Below are 13,085 nucleotides of genomic sequence, written 5' to 3' on the forward strand. Positions count from 1 at the left end.
GAGAGACAGAGAGAGACAGAGTATGAGCAGGAGAGGGGCAGAGAGAGAGAGAGACACAGAATCCAAAGTAGGCTCCAGGCTCTGAGCTGTCAGCACAGAGCCGGATGCGGGGCTCGAACCCATGGACATGGAGATCATAACCTGAGCTGAAGTTGGACGCTCAACTGACTGAGCCACCCAGGAGCCTCAATCTTTCTCTTATTTATTTATTTATGTATTTACTTACTTATTTATAGCATGCACAGATGCACAAGTGAGGGGAGAGAGAGAGAGAGGGAGAGAGAGTGTCCCAAGCAGGCTCCACGCTTAGCACAGAGCCTGATGCAGGGCTCAATCCCACAACCCTGGGATCATGACTTGAGCCAAAATCAAGAGTTGGATGCTCAACTGACTGAGCTACCCAGGCAACCCCCAATCTTTCTCTTTTAGAAAGTCTGCCCGAGGCTTTCTAATTGGGAATGTTTATAGGATGTAACCCAAAGGCCCCTGGGCTGGTATTACCTAGTCTCTGCTTCCTAGAGCCCCAAGGAGTGTATAAATTCTGCAGAGCCCAGGGAAGCCAGTGACAGGAGTTTCTTCAGCACAATTTATTTCTCAGAGAATCTCCAATTAGAATAATCTCCTTTTTCTGTAGCCTGTCACATACTAATGAAAATACTTCTCTGAGGGACAGGACCCCAAGCTCCCCCTGGTGGCCAGTGAGGTCCACGGAGGAACTGCTTCCTGCAGTGAGTGTGTGTGAGGTGTCCCACTCTAGGGTACTTGGGGAGGTCTCTATTAATTTTTAATTATTATTTATTGTTACTAACGTATTTTTAGTTATTAATAATACTTACACCTCCAGTAATAGCTTTTTGTAACCAGACAGTCCTCTAAAGCGGCCTCACCTTGCTTGTGAGTGATGGACTCCAGCTTGATACTGAAATGATAGGAAATCTTGAGACAGTTCAGAAAGAAACTCCAAGAAAACCAAGGTGAATGGACTTTATTCTCAATCTTACACAGAGTAGCATTTGTATGCTGGTGGCCCTGGGGCTAAACTGGCCCACAGATCTTGTTGGGCTCACAATTGTTTTTGTTTTATTATTATTATTTTTAAATTTTTAATCAGTTGTCAGCATTTAAGTGATTTCAGATAAACCTATGGATCTTTGATTTCTTCTGGAAAATCAAAGATCTGGTGGGGCTTTCATGTCCACAAGAGGTTAGTAGGTTGGAACTGAGTAGCATTTGCCCTCTTTAAACTGGGCCTGTGCCTTCTAGTTTGCATAGACCACACCACTGTCTAGTGCTCTCATTTGTTGATATCTTGCATTTTATCTGCTTGGTTCTTGGAGGCATTTGAGTTTGTCATCCCAGCCTGGAGTTTGCGATTAGGGTAAGGGGGCAGGAAGTCCTGTGGAAGTAATGGGCCCCCTGCTGCAACCATATGGTAAGATAGGCATATATATATATATATATATATATATATATATATATATACACACACACACACACACATACATATAGGATTCCAATATATATTGGAATATATAATATATATCCACACATATATTGAAAGGTTTTGCCTAAACACAGAGCATCTTACTTGACAATCTTTTTTTTTTTTTACTTTTTTTTGGGGGGGGGGAAATATTCTTAAAAAACCCCACAGAACTCTGATGTATGGTGTAGCAGGTTGTGAAATTCCTAGGATTATTATTTTTCTTTAAGTTTATTTCTTTATTTTGAGGGAGAGAGTATGCATGTGTAAGGGAGAGGCAGAGGGAGAGAATCCCAGGAAGGCTTACTTGTTGTCAGTGCGGAGCCCAGTGTGGAGCCTGACCCCACAAACCATGAGATCATGACCTGAGCCGAAATCAAGAGTCAGAGGCTCAACTGACTCAGCCACCCAGGAGCCCCTCATAGGATTATTAAGAACCATGAAATGTCAGTGAAACTTTGTGCTTATGCGGACCCATATTGGGCCTCGTGCCTCTTCTTTGACTGGGGCAAAGTTTGAAAAATGCTTTGTAGAGGGGTTAGTGGCTGAATGAGTTCTTGGTCTTAACTTATAAGGAATAGGCAAGGATAACTCACTTCTGTATTTGTTAATCGAATGGTAAATATGAGCCCAGATTGTCTCCTAGGCATCACATTTTTCAATAATGAGGTATAGGTCAGCTGTAGAGGTTGCTGGAATGGTCTCCGGAGTCTTTATCACCACTATTAATGCCTGGGCTTGTAGTTAGATGGGCCTGGTCAGTGTCAGGTTCTATCACCTCCCAACTGTGTGACCTTGGGCAAGTCACTTGACTTCTCTGAACTTAAGTTTCTGCTTTTGTGAAATGGGCAAGATCGGCCCTATCCCCCAGAGAAGATTAGTCTGGGGCAAGCACTTAACAAATGCTCCTAGAAATGGTAGCAAAATCACATCTAGCTTCATGGCATAAAATCAACGTTAGATATCACTGTTCTAAGCTGTGGCTTCCTCAAGGTCACCCAGTCCGATGTTGTAGAACTTGAACACAGATCTTCTGACTCTAGAACCAGTGTTGTTGCAGGCATAATAGCAACAGCTTAACTAGCAAAATATTAGGTCCCCTATGTGTACTTTCTAGAACCTCCGAATCCATTCCTTAGGGAGGGACTGCTTTGTCCCATTCTCTCCTCCCCTTTTAAAAAAATTGTGGGGCACCTGGGTGGCTCAGTCAGTTAAGTGCCCAACTTCGGCTCAGGTCATAGTCTCACGCTTTATGGGTTCAAGCCCCACATTCAACAGCATGGAGCCTGCTTTGAATCCTCCATCACCCGCTCTCTCTCTCTTAAAAATGAATAGACGGGGCGCCTGGGTGGCTTGGTCGGTTAAGCGTCCGACTTCGGCTCAGGTCATGATCTCACGGTCCGTGAGTTCGAGCCCCGCGTCGGGCTCTGTGCTGACAGCTCAGAGCCTGGAGCCTGTTTCAGATTCTGTGTCTCCCTCTCTCTCTGCTCCTCCCCTGTTCATGCTCTGTCTCTCTCTGTCTCAAAAATAAATAAATGTTAAAAAAAAAAATTAAAAAAAAATGAATAGACACTTAGAAAAAAATAATTAAGACATTTTTAGAAATAAATCAATAATTTTGGTAGGGGCGCCTGGCTGGCTCAGTTGGAAGAGCGGGCAACTCTTGATCTTAAGGTTGTGAGTTCGAGCTCCATGTTGGGTGTAGAGATTAGTTAAATAAAAATAAGACATTGCAAAAAGTTTTAAATTGTGGTAAATTATACATAACATAAAATATACCATTTTAATCATTTTTCAAAGTGTCCAGTTCAGTGGCATTAAGTCCATTCGCACTGCTGTAGAGCCGTCACGACTATGCATTAAGCAACACCCTGCTTCTCCCTCCCTCAGCCCCTGGCAACCACCGCTCTATTTTATGCTTGTATGAATTTGACTACTTTAGGCACCTCATGGAAGTAGAATTATGCACTATTTGGCTTTTTGTGTCTGGCTTATTTCACTCAGCAGAATATTGTGGCATGTGTCGCAATTTCCTTCCTTTTTTTCAGGCTGAATAATATTCCATGGTGTGGATAGACCACATATCATTTATTCATCCATCCCTTGATGGACACTTGGGTTGTTTCCAAGTGTCCTTTGGCTGTTACGAGTAATGCTGCTAGGATCGTGGCCCCCCTCTTTTGTTTAAGGATAGGTTGAGTAATACCATGGTTAGAGCACAGGTTGTAGAGTGGAGGGTCTCCACCTCTTACTGGTTGAGTGGTCTTGGACCGTTCCTTCACCCCCTACGCCCTGGTATTCTCATCTGCAAATGATGATGGTCCGTCTCCCAGTGCGGTCAAGCAGTTGGATGACCGAGTGGATATGGCATGTTTATTACAGTGCCCAACACAGAGCAAACACTCAATACATCTTATTCTCCTACATCCATTCAGCAAAACATGTGGTGCCTGCCTCCTGATGTTTCCATTTTACCCCTCACCTAGCCAGTCCCACCTACCCCGAGCAGTGGGTCAAGGCAGAGAAGGGGCAGCGGGAATGACCCACTAGGGCCCATGTAGTAAAGGGTACAGTGTCTGCAGTCTATTTAATTAAAAACCAAAACTGATCAAAAATTGGTCTGCTTTTTATCATCATTGGGAACTGGCGATTCTAAACAACGTCACTGATGAAATGCTCCTCCCCCCAGGCACGGATCGTTCCCACTGCCCCCAACCTTCCATAGCCTCTTTCATGCCCCTTGTGAGGTCCACATGTGTGTTGAATAATGCTGTGTTCTTGGTTCCCTTCTGTTCTATTTCTTTTTTCTGTTTAACGTTTATTGATTTTTGAAACGGAGAGAGAGACGGAGCACAAGCGGGGAGGGGCAGAGAGACACCCACACAGAATCCGAAGCAAGCTCCAGGCTTTGAGCTGTCAGCACAGAGCCCAACGCGGAGCTTGAATCCACAAACTGCGAGATCATGACCTAAGCCGAAGCCAGATGCTTAACTGACCGAGCCACTCAGGCGCCCCTTCTTCTTCTTTTTTTAAAATTTTTTAATGTTTATTTATTTTTGAGAGAGAAAGAGAGACAGAGCCAGAGTGCAGGAGGGGCAGAGGGAGAGGGAGACACAGAACCCGAAGGAGGCTCCAGGTTCTGAAGAGTCAGCACAGAGTCCAACGCGGGGCTTGAACTCACAGACCAAGATATCATGACCTGAGCCAAAGTCAGATGCTTAACTGACTGAGCCATGCAGGCGCCCTGTATTTTTTTTTTTTTTAAGATTTTATTTTTAAGTAATCCCTACACCCAGCATGGTGCTCGAACTTACAACCCCAAGATCAAGAGTTTCACGCTCTGCTGGCAGCCAGCCAGGTGTCCCTGTTGTATTTCTTTTTAAATACTCTGCATACATGTTAGAAAGCTTGGCAGCCTAATTATCCTGTTTTCCTTTACGGTAGCTGTTACTACTGTCTGGCATTTTAAAGATTGCTTTTTATGATAGGACTTTATGTTTCAGAATGGCGTCAGATTGACAGAAAAACTCAGCAGGTAGTATAGAGAGTTTCCGTTTACTAGACACCCCCCCCCCCACCCACCATCCCATCCAGTTTCCTCTGTTATTAACATGGTACGTCTGCAGAGTACATTGGTTACAATTAAAACCAGTATCTGTACGTTATTACTAGCTAAAGTCTATAGTTGATTCACATTTCCTCAATTTTTACCAAATGTCCTTTATTTCAGAATCCCACCCAGGATACCTCTATCTCCTCTCAGCTGTGACGGTTTCTCAGATTTTGGGGGGCTTTTTTTTGTTGACCTTGACAGATGTGAGGAGTGCTGGTCAGGGATTGAGTAGAAAGTCCCTCTTTGGGGACTTGTAGCTTCATTTATTTATTTTTTAAGTTATTTACTGGAGGGTTACTGTAAGTCATTGTGCAAGGCTAGGGATATAACAGTGAAACAGAACATTTATAAACAGCATTTATAGGGACGCCTGGGTGGCTCAGTCGGTTAAGTGTTTGACTTCGGCTCAGGTCATGATCTCACAGTTCGTGGGTTTGAGCCCTGCATCAGGCTCTGTGCTGACAGCTCAGAGCCTGGAGCCTGCTTTGGATTCTGTGTCTCCCTCGCTCTCTGCCCCTCCCCCACCCGCACTCTGTCTCTGTCTCTCAAAAAAATGAATAAACATTAAAAAATTTAAAAAAACCCAGCATTTATAAGTCAGTGACATTGACTCTGGGCTTGGAGAAGGCTGCAGGGGCTGAGAATTGAACCCAGGCAGCCCCGAGTCTGACCCTTGATCACTGTCCTGTTTGCCACCTCCCATGGGCAGAGGAGGTGGATTTGGGATGTTAGGTAAGTTTTGAAAAATCTGGCAACCAAAGGAACACGAGGAAAACTAAGACAGTAGACGGGATAAATTACAAGTGAGTTGGATTCATTTCCAGTGGGTAGATGAGGAAAGTGAGTTAAAATACTCTTTCCCTACATTTCTCTTTTGAGCTCTTCTGTTCTTCTTAAGTTCTCCTGTGCAACTTTCTCTGCTTTTAAATGTCCTTGCAGGAATGCTTTTGTACAGCACAAAAATTAATGGTCAAGGTCGGAAGAGGCCAGTGACAGATCTGTGTCTGTCCCTAAAGGCTAATGGTGCATTGCGGATGCAACTAAAAAACCCATGTGTGGAGTGGTCTTGGGGCGGGAAGTCTGGAGCCAGAAAGTGAGTTCAGGGGCTCTGCCCTCCTGGTCTGGGGCAGCGTCCGAGGCCTTTGAATCTTTCTGAGCCTTGATTGCTGTGCCTATAAGTCAGGGATAATTCAGTGGAGTAGCATCTTGCACCTGGATGAGGTTCTCAAATCAGTCACCACCTAAGGCCGAAATCTGGTAGAGTCAGAATTACCTTTGAAAAGCCTTCAGATGACATACAAAGATGTGAACACAGTGTGCCATGTGGGAGACCCTTGCCCAGCCTGGATGTATGTCTATCACAGCCCACTTTTCTGCTGGCATTTGCGGCCATATGACTCCATCCTTGGTCAAACCAGATTAAGTATCTACCAGTGTTTATGAAGCCCATGTTGTAATGAACAGTGACATGTCTCTACACACGGGGAATAGAATACGCATGACTTACTGGCTGAGTCAGGTCTCACAGGTGTCAAGACCTCGTGGTTAGTGTTGTTTTTTTGTTTCTCTGCATCCACAGTTGAGTTTTTGTACATTGGAGTATTTTAGTGCACTGCCCAGCCCACTCCCGGGGTACTTGGTAAGGATTGAATGAGGTTGTGTGTGAGTCCCTGGTGCTGGAGATAAATATTTGGCACATTATAAATATGATCAGTGAGTGATACTTTCATAGAAGTCATAGGGAGGTGAGTGATTTACTCTTTAAACATTTTTTGGAAAGGAGGATGTTGTGTGTCTTGTGGTCTCTGACGGACCCTGGTGACTTGGTTTCTACTGAGTGTGTGGGTGGTGGGTGACTGCAGAGGCCTATCAGTCTTTCACTGGGTTAGGTCCAGTCTTAGCCCCCTTCAGAGACCTTCCCTCTACTCTGGGCTAATATGGCTCCTTTGTTTGGCCACAGAATGTCCTGAAGGAGCATGCAGACGACGACCCCAGTCTGGCCGTCACTGGGGTCCCTGTAGTCACTTGGCCAAAGAAGACTCCAAAGGTAAGACGCAGATTGCCCGCAGCTGAGGGACCATTTCCGCTGCCTTTCACATCTCCTGTAAGATGAGTGTGGGCAACTTTTCAGTGGGGACTCCCGGCCTAGGGCACCCCAGTTAAGATGAATGTTTTTGGTTATTTGTCTATTGCAAATTTTTGTTTTTTGAAAGGAATCATTTTCCCTAGCTGTGGAAACTGCAGGCAATGGTGGCCACCTGGTGGCCACTCAGAAAACCGTGGGGAAATGATGGCTCACTTATCCCCTTCTTTAGGTGACTTCTTTCCCTTTTTCCTTCCCTCCCTCCCTCCCTCCCTCCCTCCCTCCCTCTCTCCCTTCCTTCCTTCCTTCCTTCCTTCCTTCCTTCCTTCCTTCCTTCCTTCCTTCCTTCCTCCCTCCCTCCCTCCCTCCCTCCCTTCCTTCCTTCCTTCTTTTTTTCCTCCAGTTGCTTCAAGGACTCTTTCCTCTCTTTTGAAAGTAACTTTTTTTCTCTTTGTAAACCTGATTGATGCTCACCATGAAAAAGTCTATTCAAATAGGAAAGGACCAAGACCCTAGGGAGTATGACAGTAATGTCACTGAGGGCTTACCAGGAGCAGGTTGCTTTGCCTCATCCCCTGCATCCCTTATCTTCTTTAGATTCCCAGCAGCCCTGTGGGGCAGACACTTGTGACTCTCATTTTACAGATGAGGAGACTGAGGTTTAGAAAGGTAAGGTCACTTGTGAGGGCACCTGGCAGAGCCGAGGGCAAGGTGATCGGTCTGACAGCAGAGACTAGACTGTTAACCAGTGTCTACCTCAAAGTCCATTCTCCAGAGAAAACCAGTAACATTTTGGTGTGTCTTGTTCCAAAGTCTGTGCTGGGGTAGGACACGTATGTATCAGCCCATCTGCCGATACTCAGCTCACCACTTTCTTGAGCAGGTTATAGATGCTCCCTGGGCCCTTACTTTCCTCATCTGTAAAAAAGGGTTATACCAGCACCTACTCAAATGGTTGTTGTGACGACTAGATGAGATAATGCATTATTGAATTTGTTTCTGGTTAACTATTAAAAAAAAAAAAGAATGATGTATGCAAAGTTCTTAGGACAAGGAGTGACCAGTGGTTACGGCTCTTTAAATGTTAGTTGTGACTTCAGCAGCCTCTTTGTTGATGTGTATTTTGCCAATTTCTGGGTTTTTTTTTTTTTTTTTTTTTTGCTCTTATAAGAAACATTTAGAGGAATATTCTAGATCTGTGTTGTCCAAAATGGTAGCTGCTAGCTGTATGGCTTTTGAACACTTGAAATATGACAAGCTCAAATTGAGATGCGTCAGAAGTATAAAATACACAACAGATTTCAAAGACTTAGTGCAAAAAAGAACACTGTAAAATTACTCATTAATTTGTTTTTTATATTGATTGCATGTTGAAATTAGGATTGCCAGATTTTAGAAAGGATCCCCACTTAAATTTGAATTTCAGGTAAACAACAAATCAAACTTTAAGTGTAAATATAGCCCACATATCACATATACTTACACTAAAAAAGATTATTCGTTGTTCATCTGAAATTTAACTGGGTGTACTGTATTTTTATTTGTTCAATCTGGCAACTCTAGTTGAAATGATAATATTTTGAATATATGGATTATTAATGTTAATTTCACCTTTTTCTTTTTGCCTCTTTAAATGTGGTTACGAAAAGTATATAAAAGTATATGTGTGGCTGACTTTACATTTCTATTGGACAGTGATGTTCTTAGGTCATTCTTTCCACTTTTGTTTGATTATCTCCTTAGGGTATATTCCTACATGTAGAATTGCTGGGGAAGATGGCCCCTATTACTTGTGGGTATTGAATTCTAATTCTCTTTGAAGCTTAGTAGGAATTTAAGTGGCAGTAGAAATGAAAAAGGATTCACTTTCATAGCTTCTGCCATTAGTTTCCCGATCCATGGAAGTGAGTGGGGTTTTTTTTTTTTCAACGTTTTTTATTTATTTTTGGGACAGAGAGAGACAGAGCATGAACGGGGGAGGGGCAGAGAGAGAGGGAGACACAGAATCGGAAACAGGCTCCAGGCTCCGAGCCATCAGCCCAGAGCCTGACGCGGGGCTCGAACTCACGGACCGCGAGATCGTGACCTGGCTGAAGTCGGACGCTTAACCGACTGCGCCACCCAGGCGCCCCTAGGGTTTTAATGTTCACTTTCCCCTACATGGGCAAGAAACACAACCACCATTGCTCAGACCGCAAACTGTACCTGCAAACATAGCGCCTTGCAACAACCTCGCCGGGCCCCACGGCTGCTCTGAACTTGAAGAGGAAATGGTGGCTTTGCCTCACTGCCTGCTCCCCTCCCGGCTAAGGAATTGCTTTGGGGGAGGGATTAGGGTTTACAGAACATGGGCTTTGAAAAAACAAACTTGCCACGACCCATTGTAATCTCAGAATTAATGGAGGGGTCCAAAGGAACTTCTCTGGGGGAAAGCACTTCAGGATTACTGATGTGTCCTGTCCTTTGTGCCTCAGACCCTCAGTTTACTCCTGAGAGGCTTATAGGCATTAAAAAAAAAAAAAAAAAAAAAAAAAAAAAAAATCAACCCTCTGCCCTTTTCCTCCAAAGGGCTTGAAACAGGAAGCAGGCTTCTGGGGGGAGTAGCCCTTATCTAAGATTTTTGTGGAGGATTGGTGTATAAGCACGGGTCTATACACAAGGTCACGTGGCTAATATCAAATCTGGGGGTGGGGGAGAGACTGAAGCCCTTCGGCTGGTTAGACAGTGAAGAGAGAACATTCGAGATTTAACAATACTAAACCAAACAATACTTTGGGGGTACCAGTCTTTTTTTTTTTTTAAACACCTTATAATGAAACAGATACACCTTGCTTACCGTACAGTTCTCCCGCTAAAAGTGTACAACTCACTTTTTAGTATAATTGGGATATTCAGAGAGTTGGACAGCTATCTCCACAGTCTAATTTTAGAACATTTTCATGCCCTCTGAAAGAAAGTCCATCAGCAACCAGTCCCCAACCCCTAAATCTTCCCCTCCCGCAGCCCCTGACAACCACTAATCTGCTTTCTGTCTCTATGCATTTGCCCGTTCTGGACATGTAAATGGAATTATCCAATACTTGACCTTTTGTGACTAGCTTTTTCACTTAGTATAATATTTTTAAGCTTCACCCACATAGTGGCGTCTGTCAGTATTTCATTCCTTTTTATGGCTGAATAATATTCCATTGTGTTTGTAGACCATACTTCGTTCATCCCTTGTCCAGTTGCTGGACCTTTGGGCTGTCCCTATCTTTTCGCTGTTGTGAATAATGATGCCCTAAACATTCGTGCACAAGTTTTTGTGTGGATACATGTTTTCATATCTCTTGGGTAGATGCCTAGGAGTGAAGTTGACTGGTCACATGGTAACTCTGTGTTTAACTTTTTGAAGAATGGCTAGACTGTTTTCCAGAGTGGCTACACCCTTTTACACTCCCACTGGCAATGTATGAGAGTTTCAATTTAACCCACATCTTCACCAACACTTATGATCCGTCTTTTATATTTAAAAAAATTTTTTTTAATGTTTATTTTTGAGAGAGAGAGAGACAGACTGCGAGCGGGGAGAGGGGCAGAGAGAGAGAGACACACAGAATCAAGCAGGCTCCAGGCTCCGAGCTGTCTCCACAGAGCCCGACACAGAACTCAAACCCACGAACCTCGAGATCATGACCTGAGCGGAAGTTGGACGCTCAACAGACTGAGCCACCCAGGCGCCCTTATCCATCTTTTTGATTAGAGCCATATTAGTACTGTCTCTTTCGTTTTCATTTAGCTTATGGTTTCTACAACTCATCTGAGGTTTATTGTGTGAGTTTGCAAGGGCTGCAGAAACTGTGTGCGTGGCTTAGAGGACAGGCGTTCATTTTCTCACAGTTCTGGAGGCCAGAAGTCAGTTGGTAGGACGCATTTCTTCTGGGGACTCTCTCCTGGGCTTGTCGATAGCTGTTGTCTCTCTGCGTTATCACGTGGTCTGCCCTCTGTGTGTGCCTGTGTCCTAATCTCTTCTTATAAGGACGTCAGTCTTGCTGAATTGGGACCCACCCGAATGACCCCATTTTAACTTAGTTACTTCCTGAAAGACTTTATCTCCAGGTAGTCACATTCTGAGGCACTGGGGTTAGGGCTTCAACATAAGAATATGGGGGGCCGGGGGGACACAATTCAACCTGTAGCATTTATCATACATTATTTCAGAGCCACAAAAAAAGATGTAAGTAATATAATAATGAACTCCATGGCCCCCACTCAGCTCTAGAAATAAATTATTGCCAGTACAGCCCCAACCCCCTGTAGTTTCCTACACAATGTATGGACCAATCTTTAGAGGTCTTTTTTACATCTTGTTTAATCCTTACAACGAGGCTGGGAAGTGTGGATAGCGTTATCTCTGTGCGTGCAGTTGAAACCGGGGTCTCAGAGAGGGATGCCGGTATGCCTTGGGCCACACAGCTTGTGAATGGAGAGGCGTTAGTGCCCAGATCTGAGGAACTCGTGCAGTGTGGTGGAGAAGCGGGGGCGGGGATGCCCGCTGCCCTGTGTATGCATTTCCTGGCTGGTGGGGTTAAAAAGTTCACAGGAAAAGGAGAAGTAACTGAACGACTGACTGCCTGGGCCGCCCGGGGTCTGTCCGTTCCCAGGTTTGCAGTCCGCTTGCTCCCAATTTGATGCAGGTTGGGTTGAAAGATCAAGGGTGTTCGTTGAGGCTGTCAGGATGCGAGGTAGGGAGCGGTATTGGGTCTGGGTCAGGTTACTTAACAAGTAATTAATGCTAAATGATGATTAGCAAGAAATGCTTTGATCTCCCACCTTGTCTCCTGGAGAACAAAGTCCTTTTCTGGAACTGATTAGGTGCTGTGAGGTCATTTCTGATGTCGTGTCTTTCAAATCAAAGATGCTACTGAATCACCATCCGTCACCATTCCCCCGATTGGCTGTTCCCACCAGTGGTGATGGATTTGTTTTGATCCGTCTACACTCTGGCTGCTCTCTTTTATGACCAGGTGGCAGGATTTTGGGGGCCTGTCTGTGACCTTGGAACCGAGCCAGGAGAACTGAGCTTCTTTGAGGCTTGACCTCTGACCTCAGTCTTATTAGCAAGTTGACCTTCGGCTCACCAGCCAGACACTTCTACCCAGCTAGCTTGCCGGTGCTTTCACACGGAGGGAAACTGAGGAAGGAGGGAAGACTGAGCCACAGCTGTCTGCGTCTTAACCCATCAGCTTGAGTGGCCAAACTGGGCTGCCACGTGAATTTCAATTATTGACAGTTTTTCTGGAGTTAGGAGCAGACAGGCTGGAGTGTGTATGCACAAGTACCCTGACAGGGGACGTGGGACAGCCCTTTTCAGTTATTGGATTGGCTTTCTTATGGGGAGGTTACAGGGCCACGCAGGAACCACGGCAGGAAGTGACACACACACACACCTGATGTCTGTGTTACTCTTGGTTCCCCTTTGTTTCTCTTCCCCTTCCTCTGCAGTTGGTCATTTAGATCTGGGAGGCTTGATAAGTGTGGGGTCCCTCTGGTGTGACACATAGCCCTTACCTGAAAGAAAGGCACATAATTCAATAAAAAGAGGCCCCGTGTACTTCCTGTTCTTTTTCTGCCCTGCTGTCGATTCCTGTCACCCCCGGAGTAATTAAATTGATGACGAGGAGAAGGAGGATGACGATAATGCCTGCCTTTTATTGTTGCCTACTCAGGGCCAGGTAGTTTCCCAGAAAGGCATTGCGGTCTAATGAGAGCCAGTCTTCAGGCTGCTGGCATCAGCTTTACCTGGGGAACTTGTAAAAAAAAAAAAAAAAAAAAAAAAAAAATACAGCTTCCTGGGCCTGGTCTGGGACATTGAGATTTAGTAGGTTTGCGGTGGGGCCTGAGAGGTCTACACTTTCTTGACACTT

General features: G+C 44.8%; 1 protein-coding gene across 8 annotated transcripts in view; it reads left to right on the plus strand.

Moving 5' to 3' along the window:
• Positions 1-13,085, plus strand: part of KDM2B (lysine demethylase 2B) — a 152,934-nt gene that overhangs the window by 97,645 nt on the left and 42,204 nt on the right. For all 8 annotated transcript variants that reach the window (XR_006210196.1, XM_042963056.1, XM_042963057.1 and 5 more), the window contains one exon: positions 7,057-7,143. Coding sequence is in view for 7 of the 8 variants with exons in the window: in XM_042963056.1 (XP_042818990.1) it covers positions 7,057-7,143 (87 nt within the window). In the remaining variant the exon portion in view is untranslated. The remainder of the gene's footprint in view (positions 1-7,056; positions 7,144-13,085) is intronic.

The sequence above is a fragment of the Panthera tigris genome, chromosome D3 (assembly GCF_018350195.1).
Source record: "Panthera tigris isolate Pti1 chromosome D3, P.tigris_Pti1_mat1.1, whole genome shotgun sequence".
Classification (NCBI taxonomy): Eukaryota; Metazoa; Chordata; class Mammalia; order Carnivora; family Felidae; genus Panthera; species Panthera tigris.